The sequence below is a fragment of the Oryx dammah genome, unplaced genomic scaffold (genome assembly GCF_014754425.2).
Source record: "Oryx dammah isolate SB20612 unplaced genomic scaffold, SCBI_Odam_1.1 HiC_scaffold_24, whole genome shotgun sequence".
Lineage (NCBI taxonomy): Eukaryota > Metazoa > Chordata > Mammalia > Artiodactyla > Bovidae > Oryx > Oryx dammah.
This window is the reverse complement of record NW_024070208.1, coordinates 2,333,318-2,355,461: the sequence shown is the minus strand read 5'-3', so window position 1 is coordinate 2,355,461 and position 22,144 is coordinate 2,333,318. Positions and strand designations below refer to the sequence as shown.

At 41.1% G+C, this 22,144-nt stretch overlaps 1 protein-coding gene across 1 annotated transcript in view; it reads right to left on the bottom strand.

Moving 5' to 3' along the window:
* Positions 1-22,144, bottom strand: part of DIAPH3 (diaphanous related formin 3) — a 566,408-nt gene that overhangs the window by 504,419 nt on the left and 39,845 nt on the right. Inside the window, exon 3 of the mRNA XM_040267149.1 lies at positions 3,433-3,600. Coding sequence (XP_040123083.1) covers positions 3,433-3,600 — 168 coding nt within the window. The remainder of the gene's footprint in view (positions 1-3,432; positions 3,601-22,144) is intronic.

The following is a 22,144-nucleotide window of genomic DNA, read 5'->3' as shown; positions in this document are numbered from 1 at the left end:
AATGATCCCCCAAAGGTATCCATGCCCTAAACTCTGGCTTCTGTAAATATGTTAAATCACACGACAAAGGGGCTTTTTCAATGTACGTAAGGTTACAAACTTTAAATCAGTGGAAGTATTTTGGATTTTCTGGGTGAGCCCAATCTAATTCACAAACCCTTAAAAGCAGAGAACTTTCTCCCCATGAAGGCAAGAGATGCCACAGAAGGGGGATTCAGAGAAATTCTAAGCATGAGATGGATTTGACGTGTCTGAGACGTGAGGGCCCATGTGAAGGAGAGGAAAGGGGCCTCTCAAGGCTAAGGCAGCCCCAGATGGTAGTCGGCGAGGAAGCTGGGATCTCAGACCTACAACACCTGGGCACTGCATTTTGTTAGCAACATGAACTCGGAAGGAGGAGTGTTCCCCCAAAGCCTCTGAAGAAGAGTCCACCCATCCAACACTGACTTAAGGTTTGTCACCCTAGAGAAATCAGCTGAGTCATCCTAGGCTTCAGCCTACAAAACTACAAGGCGCTGATACACTGGTGTGGTTTCAAGCCATCAAACCTGGGGCAATAAGCTACAAGCAGCAGTAAAACACCAACACGACACTCCATGACACCAGGGCCAGGCTATAAACAGCCCTGGCCAGCAGAGTATCCTTGCTCTCCTCCCTTCACCACCAAGCTCACCCTGCAGGAGACAGACTGGAAGAGCAGGAGGAGGAGAAACACAGGGCAGGGAACGGAGCAGGGACCCCCACAGCCCCACCAAGAGTGCGGCAGGCTCTGAGTGGAGCAGCCCTGAACGGGCAAGGGAGAGGCTTTCTCCGGGTAAAAGTTAACTTATTTAAATTAAACTAGGGTTTCGTTATCTTGAAAGCAAATGGAAACCTCTGGGGCCTGTGGTGAAAGCTATCTGGCAGCAGGCAGGAATAAGTTGAAAGGGCTGGTTGAAAGAGGCACTGGCTGGAACAACAGGTCACTTTCAATCTATACCTGCCATGTTCACCTTGGTCAAAAAGTCAGCTACACAGACCCACCGTGAGTTCAAGAGCAACCACTGAAATCTGACATCCAGAAATCAAAGTTGTGTATATAGCGATGCTCATGCAACTATTTCATGTATCTAAGATCCACAGAGAAACCAAAATGAACTTTCAGATCAAAATTCTTTCACTGGATGAAAACAGGGGAGAAAAAAGCCCTTAAGAAGTAACAGAACTAAAAACTCATCATTACTTTTTAAAAGTGCACTAAAACTGTTACCTAGAGACCAACTAAATCATTTTCTAAATAAAGGTGAAATAAGTATGAATGTTCAAGGATGACACTGTACTTCGCATTCATTAAGCAATCAAGTCAGCACACTGTCTCTCAAAGGACCATCATGAGGAGGAAAAAGAGGTGTTCTTCAAAACAAAGTTTTTACTTCATGCAAAAAAATATCATCTAAGTACCTCTGAGAACATACGTTTTTTAAACTGTACAATGCCAAGACAAAGAATCTAGACACAAGTTTTAAATGAAACCTCATTTTGACAAATGCCAAAAAACAAAAACGGGAGAGTATTCAATGTTGCTTCTTCTGAAGCATTTTTATTAATAAAAATGGTACAGATAGGCAAAGCCAAAAATAAACCCCAACCTAAATCTAGCCTTACTCCCCAGACCTAGAAATAGCTTTAAATGTGTCAGAGATGTGGTACTCCACTTGACAAGCCTGAGAAACACCAGTTGAGTCCACATTTAAAGGAGGAGAAAGGCCCTTCTCAGCTTTAGAACCTCCAAGTTCCCCCTGCAATGTACTGTGATATGGTCAAGGTACCAGAAAGGAAAAGAAGAACCCAGTCCTTATTCCTTTTAAAGCCTTTAGTTGTGACAAACTCACTCATTAGCAAATTGGCAGTACTTAGAAAGCAATAATTCACTTTACTTCTGCTGAATAAAGTGAGTTTGACTGCAAAAGATCTTCTGCCAACAGGGAGACCTGTTTAAGATTTAAAAAGTGATCTGGTCCAGTTATTAAACATGTAAACACTTCAAAGATGCCAAGATCCATCTGCCCTGTTCATATAAATAAAACCATCTAGTCAAGGCTATGGTTTTTCCAATTGTCATGTACGGATGTGAGAGTTGGACTGTGAAGAAGGCTGAGCGCCGAAGAATTGATGCTTCTGAACTGTGGTGTTGGAGAAGACTCTTGAGAGTCCCTTGGGCTCCAAGGAGATCCAACCAGTCCACTGTGAAGGAGATCAGCCCTGGGGTTTCTTTGGAAGGAATGATGCTAAAGCTGAAACTCCAGTACTTTGGCCACCTCATGCGAAGAGTGACTCATTGGAAAAGACTCTGATGCTGGGAGGGATTGGGGGCAGGAGGAGAAGGGGACGAACGAGGATGAGATGGCTGGATTGCATCACTGACTCGATGGACGTGAGTCTGAGTGAACTCCGGGAGTTGGTGATGGACAGGGAGGCCTGGAGTGATGCGATTCATGGGGTCGCAAAAAGTCGTACACGACTGAGCGACTGAACTGAACTGAATACTCTCAGCTAGGAGAAGGGTAAGACTAACAGAAAAATACTTCTAAAGTCATCATATTCAGAACAGAAACCATCAACTATGTTCTGTACTTCCTATGTTATACTTTAACAGCTTGTGGTATGCCTTTGCAAATGTCTATCACTGGCCTACTTGCTCTACTTACTCAGATGACATCAGCAACTATAATACAAGGGAGAAAACTGTCTTAACAAGGTGAACCGAAACAGCATCATTCCAGAATCTCAGACAGTTTAGGCCATGGTTCAAACACACAATGCATAGAATAAGGGGGCAGTTTACTATCTTGAGTCCTCAAAGGCAGTCTTGAAGAAATCTGCCTTACACAAGTCTCATAAACAGATGCAAAGGCTAGCAAAAAAAAAAAAAAAAAAAAAGGCTACATTCTCTTTGTTCTAGACTGAAATTATATTAACTCGTGGTTATAAAAGCGTTACAAAGGCACAGCCCAAAGCAAGTGAGTTCAAGTGTCTGCAGACTTAACGGTTGCAGGACTATGCAAACATGGTTCCTGCGGGAACTAAGAGCTCAAACAAGGTCCAAAACTCAGCACACTTAACACCACACACAGCAAAGCGCTGTGACTGTCACTCTCAAATGCAACCAAACCAGACACACCACTTAGCTAATCTATTTAAGACAAAAGTCTACCACTTGATACTTTAGAGGGTTTATGTTTTTATGTACTTCTGTGTAAAACAACTGGTATGACACTTTTCTTCAGATTCTTATTTTTATAATCCTAAAACTCTCTATGCCTTGTGCTAGCTATCTTAATGACATCAGAAATCACCTATAGAACCTAAGTTTCATACATGTTTAGTTCCATGAACATAAGCCAAAGCTAAGGCTTTTACATCAAACATTTTATAATGAATCAAAATTCTTACCATCATCTTTTCAAAAAGCTCTAAGATTTCCTTCTCTGACAGTGGTTTTGGAATGTTTTCATTCATTTCTGAAGAGCAATCGTTGTTTGAAAATGCAGTCCTCAGGTTGGAAAGTGGAGGCCTCTCTTTTTTGCTCCCTGGAATTCTTATGCTGGCAAATCTATCCATCTATGAAGAAAGATAAAATAAAAAGCACACATGTAAGTATTCCCTTCTCAACAACACTTATTTAATTTCCAAAATGAAAAAACAGGGTCCGTTATATCATCATTGTGATTTCATCAGGAGGCATTCAATTTAGCACGTAAATTTTAAGATTAAAAGAAATAATAAATATAAAAATAAGTGAAGAGTCTTCATAACTATCCTGTCTGAAGGCAGAAGAGAGAGAAAAACTCAAAAGATTCCTTCCAATCTTAAGATTATAGAATGAAGACTCTAATGATAAATGACCTTTGCTACAGATTAACAAACTAAGCATTTTTACAAAGGTAATTTAGCTGATTTGGTGGTTTAATCACTAAGTCATGTCTGACTCTTACAACCCCATTGACTGTAGCCCACCAGGCCCCTCTGCCCATGCGGTTCTCCAGGCAAGAACACTGGAATGGGTTGCCATGCCCTACTCCAGGGGATCCTCCCAACCCAAGAATCGAACCCTGGTCTCCTGCACTGCAAGTGGACTCTTTACCGACTGAGCCACGAGGGAAGCCCAGCTAACTTGGTGGCTGGCAATCACACTGGTACTCAGAGTTCACCCTCAAGGCCCCTCCTCCTGCATCCTTTTCATAGCACATACAACACTCGGACTGGGAGGGGATGGAAAGATGTGATTTAGGCACTTAGAGAACTGAATTTTACTTACATCTCCACAGCTTGGCCTGAGAGACATCACATTTCTCTTGACTCAGATTAGCCTGTATTTGAACTTTATGAATAACTAAGAGTAGACTTGGAGAAGGAAATGGCAACCCACTCCAGTATTCTTACCTGGAGAATCCCATGGACAGAGGAGCCTTGTGGGCTCGCAAGTCCACGGGGTCACAAGAGTCGGACAAGACTTAGCAACTACACCACCACCACCACCACAGAGTAGACCGAAGCCTCAAGAGATAAAACTGGATTTTTATTGCAATGAGATTTCTTCTACAATTGTATCAACAGATAGTTCACAGATATTTGAAAATGCATAGATTAGTTTACAAAGCTAATTGTTCATTCACTGAAAATAGCGTGAATTTATCAAGTTCTATTCCTCACAGAGAATCCAGACACACACAGTGTTTCAAGTGGTAATCATCAAAAAGGGAAAGAAGGGTACTTAAAAAACACTATGATTCTGGAACTGTTCAGCATAACTGTGCACACATTAAGCTACTCTTTTCACCATATGTATGTGTAGTACATAAACCTGTACTATTCACTGTGGTAGCCATTAACTATGTGTGGTTATTTAAATGTAAATTAAATTTTAAAACTCAGTTCCTTTGCTGCCCTAGTCACATACCAAGTGTTCAAGAACCACAAGAGACTAGTGGCTCCCATATTGGTCAAAACATATAAAGAACACTTCTATCATAACAGAGGTTCTACTGAATAGAGCTACTGGGGCCCATTAAAGAAATATAACACTTAAATTCTCTATTTAAAAAGACAGTAAGTCACAGTATTGATTATTCACTTCACTAAAGAAATAGGATTTTTTGCAAATAATAATGTTCTTTGCTTAGTTGCTAAGTCATGTCCAACTCTTTGCGACCCCCAGGGACTGCAGCAAGCCAGGCTCCTCTGTCCATGGAGATTCTCCAAGCAAGAATGTCCAAGTGGGTTGCCATGCCCTCTTCCAGCAGATCTTCCCAACCGAGGGACTGAACCCAGATCTCACACATTGTAGGAAGATTCTTTACCAGCTGAGCCACAAGGGAAGCCTTCAAATAATATTATGTAAAGATAATAAGACTTGTCTTTCAAAACAGGCCTTTAAATTCACTTTGAAGATAATCCTAAGGAAAAATACCAGGTGATATACATACTCACACATGGCCCATCTAACACAAACTAAATGTTAAAGTACTAACAACACAACAGCTTCTGGCTGTTGGATTACAGAGTAGTCCACAACACCACTGCTCTCATCTTAACAACCAAAAGCAGACAGACACCCTACAGAATTCTTCTTGCTGTAGTTTTCAACCCATCAGGAAGCTGATCTCAAGAAGCTGAGGACACAAGGAAACGTGCTGCTGCTGCTGAGGCGCTGCAGTCGTGTCCAGCTCTGTGCGGCCCCACAGACAGCAGCCCACCAAGCACCGCCGTCCCTGGGAGTCTCCAGGCAAGAACACTGGAGTGGGTTGCCATTTCCTTCTCCAATGCACCGGTACTGACTAAATACTGGGAGGAAACAGACTGCTCTTATCCCTGACAGGAGCTGAAGAAGAATTAATTCAGTAAAGGTAAAGAAAAACCAGCCAAGTTTTTTAACGAACTACTGACAGCCACATAAGCGCTGGCATGAGAGATTAGACTTCCAGGTCCTGGGTCATGAAGTCCCAGCCACAGAACGAGTCTGCACCCTCCAACCAACTCTTTCCCTCAAGTCTTCACAAACTGCATGGGGTAGATGCCTGTGGCCAGGGTTAGAGCAGAAAAGCCAAACATGGGGATGCTCCGAGGCAGGAGAGGCCTCTCCCAGTGCAAAGCAGCTGCCTGCCACAGCCTCTGGACCAGCCAGGAGACCTGAGAGAAACCCAGACCTTCGGAGCACACACGCCAGCTGCTATCTGAAGGCTGGGGGCAGGATACCAAGTCTCTGAAGAAAGAGAGCCAGCAATGGAACTGAAAACAAAAAAAGAACACTATAGAAATCCTAAAAATGGGCATCAAGACTTCAAAGCAGAAAGAGATATTCCATGGTTTCCAAAGCCAAAGTTCAAGTGTTAATGCCAGAAAGCAAATTGCCAGAATCTCATTAGCACTCAGATCCCAAGTCCGCAAAGGATTTGAGGCCACAGACAAGCTGAATAAAACTCTAGTAGCAGGAAGACCAAACCCAGCTCAACTAGTGATCACAGAGACACAGCCCCCATTTCAAGAGTCTGAAAGAAGAGCATGTCCTCTCTTGGGAGCAAATATTATTTAATTTCTACTGTAATTAAATAAAATGTCCACCATACAATCAAATGTTGCAAGACACAAAGAAGCAAGAAATGTGGCCCACGGTCAAAACAAGTGACCGAGAGACAGCTTAGAGGGCAGAATTACTAGACAGACTATTTAAAAGAAGATTCATAAAAATAATGCTAAAGGGTACAATGGAATTATGACCACGCAATGGGGAATTTCAGTAGCAAATCATGGACACTATTTTCTTAATCTATTAGAATGAAAAGTGTATCAGAAATGAATTCATTAGATGGGCTTAAAAAGAACCTGAACACTGCTGAGGAAAAAACTGGTGAACCTAAACACAGATCAATAGAAAGTATTCAAACTGAAACAAACAAAATAGAATAACCAATATTCATAATATAATATGAAATGTTGCAACACAAGTGTAGCTTGGGTCCCCAGCAGAAGAGAAAAGAGTATTATAAATACAGATACAGACATACGTCTATCAATTCACAGATCCAAGAAGCTCAGCAATCCCCAGAAAAAATACAAAACAAGCAAACAAAACACCCATACGTAGGACCCTCACAGTCAAACTACTGAAAATTAAAAATAAAGGGCAAATCGTAAAAACATAGCCAAAGAAAAGAAGACATTAAATACTGGACAAAAATGATACAAATTTCTCACCAGAAACAATGCAAACAAAAGACAACCAAATGGCATCCTAGAGGAACTGAAAGAAAAATACCCTCATCCTAGAATTCAATGTCTAGTAAGACTACTTTTCATAAACAGAAGCAAAATAAAGACATTTCCAGACAAGCAAAAGCTGAGAGAATCTGTCTACAACAGACATCGACTACAAAAAGTGTCAAAAGAGGTTTTTCATGCAGAATTGATGGAAATGAAATACCAAATACACAAAAAGAAATAAAGAGCAAGTCAGTAATACAAAAATAAATCAGCTATGTGAATGTAAATAACTTAAATAACAATCAAGTGAAGGAGACTAGCACATAAACAGGTAATTATATGGCTATGTAGAAAATGTAATAAGAAGTATATACAATATAGCAAAAGAAAAATGGCAGCTAGGTCACCAACATAAAATCTCCCTGCTGTGAAACACCTCAGAAACATGAAATTATTTCACATGAATATACATCCACAAGTTATATCTCTATGGACATCATTACTTCAATTCTTGATACTTGTTTTAAAAAACTAGGGACATCGAACAGTTAAGAAATTGGGCTGGTTTCTCAGTCTTTTGAATCACTACTTCATTGCCATTGAGTCTATACATGTAACATCAACCCTTGAGTGTAGAAACTATACTAACTCCTCTTCATACTGCACATACACACACAGACACACACACACACAGTTCATTAATATGCTAAACTTACAAGGAAGCAAAATTAAGCAAAACACTATTAATGCAACATCAAAATTATAAATGTAAACATGTCAATAAATGGAAGAGTAAGCTTAAGCAGTTCACAAACTAATTTGTGAATACTTAGCTTCTAACAGTGGTGAGTGAGTGAGTGAGTGAAGTCACTCAGTCGTGTCCGACTCTTTGTGACCCCGTGGATGGTAGCCTACCAGGCTCCTCTTTCCATAGGATTTTCCAGGCAAGAGTACTGGAGTGGGTTGCCATTTCCTTCTCCAGGAGATCTTCCCAACCCAGGGATCAAACCCAGGTCTCCCACATTGTAGGCAGATGCAACAGTGGTAGAAGAAATCAAAATTTTATTTTTCACCAAAAATCAAAATGCTTTAAAATAAAAATCTCTAAAAGTCATAAAAATAACAATAACTAATTATTAATTGAGCCCTTTCAATCTACACACTGTACTAAGAGACTGAAATGAAGCATCAGGTTGAATGCATTTGTTTAATTCTTCAATGAGGAAACTACTTGTTTAAATAACAAAAAAACAAGCTCCAAAACACTTTCATACATAAAAATGTCATGCTATTTAGACTACAGTGACAGACTTTATTTTCTTGTGCTCCAAAATCACTGTGGACAGTGACTGCAGCCATGAAATGAAAAGACACTTGCTCCTTGGAAGAAAAGCTATTACAAACCTAAACAGTATATTACAAAGCAGAGATGTCACTTTGCCAACAAAGGTCCATATAGACAAAACTATGGTTTTTGCAGTAGTCATGTATGGATGTGAGAGTTGGACCCTAAAGAAGGCTGACCATAAAGAAGCATCAGAAGAACTGATGCTTTCAAACTGTGGTGCTGGAGAAGACTCTAGAGATTCCCTTTAATAGCAAGGAAATCAAACTAGTCAATACAAAAGGAAATCAACCGTGAATATTCATTGGAAGGACTGAAGCTGAAGATCCATTACTTTGGCCACTGAGGTAAAGAGCCAATTCATTGAAAAAGACCCTGATGCTGGGAAAGATTGAAGGCAGGAGGAGAAGGGGACAACAGAGGATGAGATGGTTGGATGGCATCATCAACTCAATGGACATGAGCTTGAGCAAGCTCTGGGAGTTGGTGACAGACAGGGAGGACTGGCATGCTGCAGGCCATGGGGTCGCAAAGAGTCGGACATGAATGAACAACAAATTTAGACTACAAAACAGCACAAAGAAAATTTTAAAACTCAATGCATTATGATTTTAGACACAGAACTGCATTTGTATCAATAAAAATACTACAATTGTACAATAATAATACAGAATTAGCACATCTCCACCATATGTTTAGCACCTGAATTCTAGGCGAGAGTTGGCTTTTATCCAACTGTTGAAACAAATGTGCACCAGATCTCTTCTCTAGCATACCTAGCTAATGACAAGATAGGAAAAATTAGCACGTCCCTCTTCTAAATCCTAAATCTATGAAAATGCAAAAAAAAAAAAAAATGTTTTGTGATTTCAATGCTTTCATTTCCCTAGATCAGAAAGGAATGAAAGACAAAATACGGAAGGAGCCATGGGACAAAAATAAATACAACCCTTCCTCCTATACTAGAACAAACAGTAAACTGAATTTGTTGAAGACCTCAGGGTTATTTTCAGGTATATGATGCTCTATCGAGCACTACAAGTAGATTCCAAATACTATGAGCACAATTACAAAGCCAGATACCGAGTGAACATTATTACCAAATCAATGTAAATGTTCTAAGGAAGCTTTATCTTTCTTTAAAAGAGATGATTCTATGACATTATTCATAAACAGGGGGAAAAAATCACTCGTAATTCATCTTTCACAGACTTACACACACAATTTGCTTAAAGCAAGGCACAAGAGAACATAAAAGCAAACTTTTAAAACAGTTTTGTATATAAAAACATGACAGAAATCACCATCATACTGTGTTCATCGCTTGTTGTTTACATTTGGCAATTTGACTGCAACTGTATGTATTTTACAAGGTGCACTTGGATGGGTACTCTTAATTTCATGTGAAATTCTCTTAAAGTTGAGATAGAAACACAACCCAAGTAGGCAAAGTATACAGTTTGCCTTTGTTGAACAGCTGGTTAAATATACAGGAGACAGAGGGAATCCCATTATAATGCTATTTGGAGGTGGTACACACATTTAATTAATATGACTTCAGCTGTGTCTGGGGTGTACGGGATTTTATAAATTAATATCACTTATCTTCAGGGGACGTTAAATGAGCACCATACTGAGTATTATCTAAGAGTGATAATCAGTAATAACAGTTTAAAAAATTAATTAAACTAAAAACAGGCTCTAAAAAACTATCTAGATGTTTAGCTATTTTATAAGACATGGAAAAAGCAAGAGAGTTCCAGAAAAACATCTATTTCTGCTTTCTTGACTATGCCAAAGCCTTTGACTGTGTGGATCACCATAAACTGTGGAAGATTCTGAAAGAGATGGGAATACCAAAACACCTGCCCTGCCGCTTGAGAAACCTATATGCAGGTCAGGAAGCAACAGTTAGAACTGGACATGGACCAACAGACTGGTTCCAAATAGGAAAAGGAGGACGTCAAGGCTGTATATTGTCACCCTGCTTATTTAACTTATATGCAGAGTACATCAGGAGAAACGCTGGGATGGAGGAAGCACAAGCTGGAATCAAGATTACCGGGAGAAATATCAATAACGTCAGATATGCAGATGACACCACCCTTATGGCAGAAAGTGAAGAGGAACTAAAAAGCCTCTTGATGAAAGTGAAAGAGGAGAGTGAAAAAGTTGGCTTAAAGCTCAACATTCAGAAAACGAAGATCATGGCATCCAGTCCCATCACTTCATGGGAAATAGATGGGGAAACAGTGGAAACAGTGTCAGACTTTATTTTTTTGACTCCCAAATCACTGCAGATGGTGACTGCAGCCATGAAATTAAAAGATGCTTACTCCTTGGAAGAAAAGTTATGACCAACCTAGATACCATATTCAAAAGCAGAGACATTACTTTGCCGACTAAGGTCCGCCTAGTCAAGGCTATGGTTTTTCCTGTGGTCATGTATGGATGTGAGAGTTGGACTGTGAAGAAGGCTGAGCACCGAAGAATTGATGCTTTTGAACTGTGGTGTTGGAGAAGACTCTTGAGGGTCCCTTGGACTGGAAGGAGATCCAACCAGTCCATTGTGAAGGAGATCAGCCCTGGGATTTCTTTGGAAGGAATGATGCTAAAGCTGAAACTCCAGTACTATGGCCACCTCATGTGAAGAGCTGACTCATTGGAAAAGACTCTGATGCTGGGAGAGATTGGGGGCAGGAGGTGAAGGGGACGATGGAGGATGAGATGGCTGGATGGCATCACCGACTCAATGGACATGAGTCTGAGTGAACTCCGGGAGTTGGTGATGGACAGGGAGGCCTGGCGTGCTGCGATTCATGGGGTCGCAAAGAGTTGGACACAACTGAGTGACTGAACTGAACTGAAGAGTGAAAACACACTTTTTACTATTACAATGTTTTTCAATACTAACAGAGTAGTGATATTTTTACATTTTAAACAAAAGGAAGATATGTAATTATTAGTCATTTTAAAACATGAAAAGATAGAAAAACTATGTGTGATCATATCTTAGAATCCAGAAGGGAGAAGATATTTTCATGCAATCCAGGAGAATTATTAAACAAATAAAGGTTCATTTTAATTATTGAATTAATTCTATTTGAACACATACCTGAAATCAATAAAAAAAAAAAACACTCAAAATTATCAATTGCAATCTTGCACTACCTTTAAGAGGAGGAAAAAACCTAACAGCTAAAATAACCTGGCCTTTTAATTAGCTTTATTACTAACCAAGCAACTTGCTGATTAAAAATAGAACTCCAGAGTCTGACTTCTGAATCCTGCCCAGCCCCTCACTTGCTGGGTTACCCTAAGCAAACCCCTCAAATTTCCACAATAGCATCATTGTTGAAGAACGGGTTAAACTCATAGAAGACTGAAGGGAATGCCATTATAATGCTGTCTGGAGGAGGGACGCCATGCTTAATTAATATGGCAGTGAGCTGTTAATAGAAATAAAAGTACCTCTCACCTCTCAGCGTCAGGTTAAAAGGCGGACCACTCCATGTAAAGTAGTGTATGAGCCCACTCACGTTCCCGTCTGTGACAGCACATGGGTAATTCCCTTCATCTGTGCTGAGTATGACTTAAGAAAGCCTGTCACTTTCTTCTGCAATTGCTGACTCTGCCTCTCTACCACTAAAATGTAAGTGACATGCTAGGCAAATCTTCAGCTGTCTTAGCTGTGCTGGCCATTCTCAAGGACAGCCCTCACGGATCCCCAACCTGTGCAAGCAACAGCAAACTATGAAAATACTGGAGTGTCATTTCCAAGATCAACTCACAAAAGACACTCCAGCTTTTGTCCTGCTCTATCTTGGATGACTCACACTATGATAGGCCTGCTGCCAGATCACAAGGACACTCAACCAGACGTAGGGGAAGGCCCACGGGGCAAAGAGCTGAGCTAACGAAGCTAAAGAAGCAGGGAGGCATCCTGCCAGCAGCCACCTGCGTGAGCCATCCCAGAAGCCCCAGTCAAACATTCAGCTGATGAGACCTTGGGCCAACGTCTTCACTGCAACCTCATAAGACAAGCCGCAACCACCCAGCCAAGCAACTTCCAAACTCCTGACCCACAGACACAGTTCAGTTCAGTTCAGTCGCTCAGTCGTGTCCGACTCTTTGCGACCCCATGAATCGCAGCACGCCAGGCCTCCCTGTCCATCACCAACTCCCGGAGTTCACTCAGATTCACGTTCATCGAGTCCGTGACGCCATCGAGCATCTCATCCTCTGTCGTCCCCTTCTCCTCCTGCCCCCAATCCCTCCCAGCATCACAGTCTTTTCCAATGAGACAACTCTTCGCATGAGGTGGCCAAAGTACTGGAGTTTCAGCTTTAGCATCATTCCTTCCAAAGAAATCCCAGGGCTGATCTCCTTCACAATGGACTGGTTGGATCTCCTTCCAGTCCAAGGGACTCTCAAGAGGCTTCTCCAACACCACAGTTCAAAAGCATCAATTCTTCAGTGCTCAGCCTTCTTCACAGTCCATCTGTCACATCCATACATGACAATTGGAAAAACCATAGCCTTGACTAGATGGACCTTAGTCGGCAAAGTAATGTCTCTGCTTTTGAATATGCTATCCAGGTTGGTCATAACTTTCCTTCCAAGGAGTAAGTGTCTTTTAATTTCATGGCTGCAGTCACCATCCGCAGTGATTTTGGAGCCCCAAAAAATAGTCTGATACTGTTTCCACTGTTTCCCCATCTATTTCCCATGAAGTGATGGGACCAGATGCCATGATCTTCGTTTTCTGAGTGTTGAGCTTTAAGCCAACTTTTTCACTCTCCGCTTTCACTTTCATCAAGAGGCTTCTTAGTTCCTCTTCACTTTCTGCCATAAGGGTAGTGTCATCTGCATATCTGACGTTATTGATAGTTCTCCCGGCAATCTTGATTTCAGCTTGTGTTTCTTCCAGTCCAGCATTTGTCATGATGTACTCTACATATAAGTTAAATAACCAGGGTAACAATATACAGCCTTGACGTCCTCCTTTTCCTATTTGAAACCAGTCTGTTGTTCCATGTCCAGTTCTAACTGTTGCTTCCTGACCTGCATATAGGTTTCTCAAGAGGCAGGTCAGCTGGTCTGGTATTCCCATCTCTTTCAGGATTTTCCACAGTTTATGGTGATCCACACAGTCAAAGGCTTTGGCATAGTCAAGAAAGCAGAAATAGATGTTTTCCTGGAACTCTCTTGCTTTTTCCATGATCCAGCAGATGTTGGCAATTTGATGTCTGGTTCCTCTGCCTATTCTAAAACCAGCTTGAACATCAGGAAGTTCACGGTTCACGTATTGCTGAAGCCTGGCTTGGAGAATTTTGAGCATTACTTTACTAGCATGTGAGATGAGTGCAATTGTGCGGGAGTTTGAGTATTCTTTGGCATTGCCTTTCTTTGGGATTGGAATGAAAACTGACCTATTCCAGTCCTGTGGCCACTGCTGAGTTTTCCAAATTTGCTGGCATATTGAGTGCAGCACTTTCACAGCATCATCTTTCAGGATGTGAAATACTTCAACTGGAAGAGGAACTCCCCAGGTCAGTAGATGCCCAATATACTGGAGATCAGTGGAGAAATAACTCCAGAAAGAATGAAGGGATGGAGCCAAAGCAAAAACAATACCCAGCTGTGGATGTGACTGGTGATAGAAGCAAGGTCCAATAGGAACCTGGAATGTCAGATCCACGAATCAAGGCAAATTGGAAGTGATCAAACAGGAGATGGCAAGAGTGAACATCGACATTCTAGGAATCAGTGAACTAAAACTCAGATGACCATTATATCTACTACTGCGGGCAGGAATCCCTTAGAAGAAATGGAGTAGCCATCATGGTCAACAAGAGAGTCCAAAATGCAGTACTTGGATGCAGTCTCAAAAACGACAGAATGATCTCTGTTCGTTTCCAAGGCAAACCATTCAATATCACGGTAATCCAAGTCTATGCCCCAACCAGTAACGCTGAAGAAGCTGAAGTTGAACGGTTCTATGAAGACCTACAAGACCTTTTAGAACTAACACCCAAAAAAGATGTCCTTTTCAATATAGGATACTGGAATACAAAATTAGGAAGTCAAGAAACAGAAACAGTATGGCATAATAAATGTTTGCTGATTTGGCTTAATTTGTTACACAGCAGCAAATAACTGATAGGCATCATTGTGTGTTTAGCCTACAAAATAGTAGCTGGCAGTCAATTAGTACCTGAAGGTATAACTAAGCAATTATTGGATGATAAAACATATAAAATAGAGTGCCATCCCACAGATGACTACCACTTGGGGGAAAAAAATACAGTAACAAATTACAAATAAAGGTAAAAAATACTATAAATGCCCTCAAGTAAATTAGCAACAGATAGAGACGAGTGATTAATTCTGGGGTGGAGCAAGAACCTCAAAAGAGTCTTTGGAAAGGGATGCAAAGGAAACCAGGTGAGGCTAGATCAGAATTACAGGAGATGGTGCATGTGAATAGCTGAAGAGTCCCATGATCTTTACTAAAATGCTACGACATCTCTGTCACAAAGAGACATCTTCCTGGGGAGGAAAACTGGCCATTCACTGTTTCAAATGGATAAGCTAAGCATCTCAGTCATAGGAACAATCTTATCACCTGGTAACAATTCCCACCAACCTACCAACTACTATACCCTACCTTCAATGCTCCTAAATACTACAAATGGTCATTTCCCACTCTTAAATTGTATTACTGAAATTTATGAAAAGTTTTTTAACCAGAGGATCCTTTGAAAAGATGAAAATGTATCACCACCTCCCCAAAATTACTTACTTACAATGATTTGTTCACATTTAGATTTTATACAGTATTTTAATATCATTAAGTGAGAAATACACTTAACAGTTATAATCTTGAAATTCCTTTAAATTGCTTGAAAATAAGTTATGCCATGAAATTAAAAGAAACTTGCTCCTTGGAAGAAAAGCCATGGCAAAACTAGACAGCATATTCAAAAGCAGAGACGTTACTTGGCCGACAAAAGTCCATCTAGTCAAAGCTATAGTTTTTCCAGTAGTCATGTACAGATGTGAGAGTTGGACCATAAAGAAGGCTAAGCACTGAAGAATTGATGCTTTTGAACTGTGGTGTTGGAGAAGACTCTTGAGAGTCCCTTGGACTGCAAGGAGATCCAAACAGTCCATCCTAAAGGAAATCAGTCCTGAATATTCATTGGAAGGACAGAAGCTGAAGCTCCAATACTTTGACCACCTGATGCGAAGAGTCAACTCACTGGAAAGGACCCTGATGCTGGGAAAGACTGAAGGCAGGAGCAGAAGGGGACAACAGAGGATGAGATGGTTGGACGGCATCACCAACTCGACGGACATGAGTTTGAGCAAACTCAGGGAGTTGGTGATGGACAGGGAAGCCTGGCGTGCTGCAGTCCGTGGGGTTCAACGAGTCAGACAAGACTGAGCAACTGAACTGAACTGAAAATGCAATATGTATTCCACAGCCAAGTGCCATATGCAGAGTAGCCAGTGGAAATGTCCACACAGGAAAGAGGCTTTCCTTATCTGTGATAAAGTCACAGGCCCAAACCTACTGTTCTTATGTTTAGCTGGTCATTTGTTTTTTTGTTTTGCTTATGTGTATAATGTTTTTAAATACTAAATTTTACTTAAAGCTTAATTTAAAAGATTTAACCCTTTTCCCATTAAGTTCAATTATACCATGAATTCTACCACAGACCCCTTGGGGGACCATAGACCCCAGAGTAAGTGTCCCTGGTAGGTACGAATGGAATAATAACAGAAATAGTGGTGTAAAAGAAAGGAACTTAAGTTCTAATGCCTGCAATGAATCAATGGGAGGGACGAGATGACCCACAGTTGAGACTAACATGGAGAAATGCAATAGAAATGCTCAAGAAGAGCTGGAAGCTTTTGAAGGAAAAAGCTACCAGGAAAATAAAGTCTTCAAATAACCCCTAGGTCTCAAGTACTGCAACAAGGAAAGCAAACATTCAAAGATAACAGGCTTTGAGTTCCAAAGGGCAAAGTAGGAGGGTTTTTGAAGGCTTTAGAAGTTGGGAGATACTGTCAGATTAGAAAAATACATGGACCTGGATTGGGAGAGAAGCATACAGATGCATACTGAAGATGTGGACTTCTGAGGTTGTCTCCAGTCAGCAGAAAAGTGACTTGAACTATAATAACTTTAATGAAAATTAACTAGGAAACATAAACCAAACAGACCATATCTTAATTCATCTTGCCTCTGCCCTCTGCCCCTACCACTACTACCCTACTTCAGGCCACCTGGACAATTAGTATAGCCTCCTAACTTGCTCCAGTGCCTTCATTGGCCCCTGTCCCTACCACTCCCCAAACTAATCTCTGCACAGATCTTACTGAAATCCAAACCAAATCATCTCCCTCACTCCTGTACTTCAAACCTTTCAGCATCTGTAATCCCACCGCTCAGAGGATGACACTCAAATATCTTACCATGGCTCAAAGGTCCACTTTAACCTTAATCTTACTTCCTCCTGAGAAAATCTATTCACGACTCCACCACCATTAGACTATATAATCTAGACGTAATGAATAACCTAGAAACTTCTACACATGTGCAAGCTATTTCTTGTGCCTGGAACCTAACCATTTATCTGGATGATTTCAATTCAGGCTCCAGTTTGCACAACGTCTCACGTAGCAGCCTTTCTGACCCCTCAAGACTGGAGTAGATGCCCATACACCTAGTGCTTCCCCATTAAATAGTCTGTGTACCACTCTAAGGCAAAAAGTAGGACACTGACAGAGGAACTCCCCAGGTCAGTAAGTGCCCAATATGCTACTGGAGATCAGGGGAGAAGTAACTCCAGAAAGAATGAAGTCAAAGCAAAAGCAACACCCAGTTGTGGATGTGACCAGTGATGGAAGTAAAGTCTGATGCTGTAAAAAGCAATACTGCATAGGAACCTGGAATGTTAGGTCCACGAATCAAGGCAAATTGGAAGTGGTCAAACAAACACGGCAAGACTGAACATCAACATTTTAGGAATCAACGGACTAAAATGCACTGGAAAGGGTGAATTTAACTCAGGTAACCATTATACCTACTACAGTGGGCAGGAATCCCTTAGAAGAAATGGAGGAGCCATCATAGTCAACAAAAGAGTCCAAAATGCAATAATCGGATGCCATCTCAAAAATGACAGAATGATCTCTGTTCATTTCCAAGGCAAACCATTCAATATCATGGTAATCCAAGTCTATGCCCCAACCAGTAATGCTGAAGAAGCTGACGTTGAATGGTTCTGTGAAGACCTACAAGACCTTCTAAAACTAACACACAAAGAAGATGTCCTTTCATTCTAGGGGACTGGAATGCTAAAGTAGGAAGTCAGGAAATACCTGGAGTAACAGGCAAATTTGGCCTTGGAGACAGAATGAAACGGGGCAAAGGCTAATAAGAGTTCTGCCAAGAGAACACACTGGTCATAGCAAACACCCTCCTCCAACAACACAAGAGAAGACTCTACACATGGACATCACCAGATGGTCAATGCCAAAATCAGATTGATTATATACTCTGCAGCCAAAGATAGAGAAGCTCTATACAGTCAGCAAAAATAAGATCAGGAGCTGACTATGGCTCAGATCATGAACTGCTTATTGCCAAATTCAGGTTCAAACTGAAGAAAGTAAGGAAAACCACTAGACCATTCAGGTATGATCTAAACCAAATCACTTATGATCCGATAGAGTGCCTGAAGAACTATGGACAGAGACTGTGACACTGTACAGGAGGCAGAGATCAAGACCATCCCCAAGAAAATGAAATGGAAAAAGGCAAAATGGTTGTCTGAGGAGGCCTTACAAATAGCTGGGAAAGAGAAGAGTAAGGCAAGGGAGAAAAGGAAAGATATATTCATCTGAATGCAGAGTTCCAACAATAGCAAGGAAAGATAAGAAAGCCTTCCTCAGAGATCAATGCAAAGAAATAGAGGAAAACAATAGAATGGGAAAGACTAGAGATCTCTTCAAGAAAATCAGAGATACCAAGGGAAAATTGCATGCAAAGATCGGCTCAATACAGGACAGAAATGGTATGGACCTAACAGAAGCAGAAGATATCAAGAAGAGGTGGCAAGAATACACGGAATTATACAAAAAAGGCCATCATGACCCAGATAACCACGACTGTGTGATCACTCACCTAGAGCCACACATCCTGGAATACGAAATCAGGTGGGCCTTAGGAAGCATCACTACGAACAAAGCTAGTGGAGGTGATGGAATTTCAGTTGAGCTATTTCAAATCCTAAAAGATGATGCTGTGAAAGTGCTGCACTCAATATGCCAGCAAATTTGGAAAACTCAGCAGTGGCCACAGGGCTGGAAAAGGTCAGTTTTCATTGCAATCACAAAGAAAGGCAATGTCAAAGAATGCTCAAACTACCGCACAACTGTACTCATCTCACATACCAGCAAAGCAATGCTCAAAATTATCCAAGCCAGGCTTCAACAGTACGTGAACCGTGAACTTCCAGATATTCAAGCTGGATTTAGGAAAGGCAGAGGAACCAGAGATCTAATTGCCAACATCTACTGCATCATCAAAAAACCAAGAGCGTTCCAGAAAAATATCTATTTCTGCTTTATTGACTATGCTAAAGCCTTTGACTGTGTGGATCAAAATAAACTGTGGAAAATCTGAAAGAGATGGGAATACCAGAGCACCTGACCTGCCTGCTGAGAAATGTGCATGGCAGGTCAAGAAGCAAGTTAGAACTGGACATGGAACAACAGACTAGTTCCAAATTAGGAAAGGAGTACATCAAGGCTGTATATTGTCACCCTGCTTATTTAACTTCTATGCAGAGTACATCATGAGAAATGCTGGACTGGAGGAAGCACAAGCTGGAATCAAGACTGCCGGGAGAAATATTAATAACCTCAGATATACAGATGACACCACCCTTATTGCAGAAATCAAAGAGGAACTAAAGAGTCTTTTTATGAAGGGGAAAGAGGAGAGTGAAACAACTGGCTTAAAACTCAACATTCAAAAAAGAAACAGCATGGCATCTGGTCCCATCCCTTCATGGCAAATAGATGAGGAAACAATGGAAACAGTGACAGACTTTATTTTCTTGGGCTCCAAAGTCACTGCAGATGGTGACTGCAAGCATGACATTCAAAGACGACTTGCTTCTTGCAAGAAAAGTTATAACAACCTAGACAGCATATTACAAAGCAGAGACATTACTTTGCCAACAAAGGTCCGTCTAGTCAAAGCTATGGTTTCTCCAGTAGTCATGTATGGATGTGAGAGTTGGACTATAAAGAAAGCTTTCTGCCGAAGAATTCATGCTTTTGAACTTTGGTGTTGGATAAGACTCTGGAGAGTCCCTTGGACAGCAAGGAGATCCAACCAGTCCATTCTAAAGGAAATCAGTCCTGAATATTCATTGGAAGGACTTATGCTGAAGCTGAAGCTCGAACATTGTGGCCACCTGATGCGAAGAATTGACTCATTTGAAAAGACCCTGATGCTGGGAAAGACTGAAGGCAAGAGGAGAAGGGGACAACAGAGGATGAGATGGTTGGATGGCATTATTGACTCAATGGACATGAGTTTTGAGTAAATGCCTGGAGTTGGTGATGGACAGGGAGGCCTGGCGTGCTGCAGTCCATGGGGTCACAAAGAGTTGGACACGAGTGAGCGACTGATCTGAGTTGAACTGAATATTCAAAATATCTCAAAGTTATATTTATCCACATCTACTTAAAGTACCCTCCTACTAATTAGACCTCTGGGGTTTCAGAATAAACTCTCATCGCCAGTATCAAGATACAGTACAGGTTATTTTAGTCTGGCACTCAAAACTATATTGGACTTCCCCGGTGGCTCAGATGGTAAAGCATCTGTCTACAATGCGGGAGACCCGGGTTCGAGCCCTGTGTTGGGAAGATCCCCTGGAGAAGGAAATGGCAATCCACTCCAGTACTATTGCCTGGAAAATCTCATGGACAGAGGAGCCTGGTAGGCTACAGTCTATCGGGTCGCAAAGAGTCGGACACGACTGAGCGACTTCACTTCACTTCACTTAAAGAACAGTTTCTACTTACATATACTCCAATATTATACTACTATATGCTTGAAAGGAAATATAAATTAGTTCTATAAATGTCACATTATTTTCAAGATCTAGACGAATAGTACCCAAAAATTACCTGAAATTATCAACAATTGCTTTCTACTTGCCAACCTGAGACAGGCACTGTAATCCATTCCAGGAGTAAAATATCCAGGAGTAAAATCATTAGAAAGAAGAAAAAAATTACTACCACTCGTGCCAGTCTATATTCCAACCTGTCCTTTGAAACTCGGCTGAAAAGTCACCTTCTCTATGAAGTTTTCTCCAAGACCAAAATTGACCTTACCATTCACCATTCCAGCCCACTTCAACTGTATACTGGTTTTGTACACAAGTTTTTTCCTCACTGTTCCCAGAGGGCAGAGACAGATTACTCGTCTCTGCCATGTCCGTAACAGTACCAAGCCCTCAATAAAGGCTCCATGAATGAACGGATAAAGGATGAATAAACAAGTCTGCATCCTCTACTACATCTTAGCATACTCAACTCTTGAGAACTCTTAATCTTATTTCCACATTCCCACTGATTTGAGGAGGAGCTCTCTAAACCAGCCCATAAATATTTAAAAATCCAAGACAGCACTGAAGTGTTACTACTGAAAATCTAAGTACAGGAAGTGCTAATTAACTCATATTAATGTACTCTGAAAGTCCCACCAAACTGAGTGAATAGTGGAAGTTTTTTACGACTTATTTTCAGGTAGATCCAGTTGTCCCGCTGGTGTACCTCCTTTATTCCCTTACTGGTTGATCCTTGGCTGTGCTGGGCCTTCGCTGCTGCGTGCAGGCCTCTCAGTGCGGGGACTTCCCTTGCTGCAGAGCGCAGGCTCAAGGTCCGCAGGCTGCAGCGCTCATGGCCCACGGCCGGCTGCCCCTGGCACCTGGAATCCTGCCGGACGAGGGCTCAAACCCACTCCACTGCACTGGCAGGAGGATTCTTAACCACTGCACCACTGGGTAAGTTCCTGGTATATTGACTTTCCACAGAGTATTTTGAATATATAGTTTTGAATATATAGGAAAGCTGTGGAATATATTATGATATGTTTTGCTTTATCATTTGTTTTTAACTTTAAAAGGAAAAATAAATAAAAATGCAAAATAAACTTAAATTACAGTACAGAAAGCTTTAAATCTTACTAGGTCCATATGATAAAATTATTTTAAATTATTCTTTTCCATTGAACTTTAAAAAAAAAACAGTTAATGATTTAAGTTCCATGACCAGACTTGGGAGTTAGGCACAAATTCAGATAATCAAAATCATTTTATTTTCTTTCATAAGTGTGATGTCTAATTTATATATATTCCACAAGACACCGCACATCCAGGTAGGTACAGGCACAGCATGCAGGTAGACAAATCGGAGGCCGGGCAGGCACATTCACCTGCAGTGCCCCAGCAGCAGAGGGAAGAA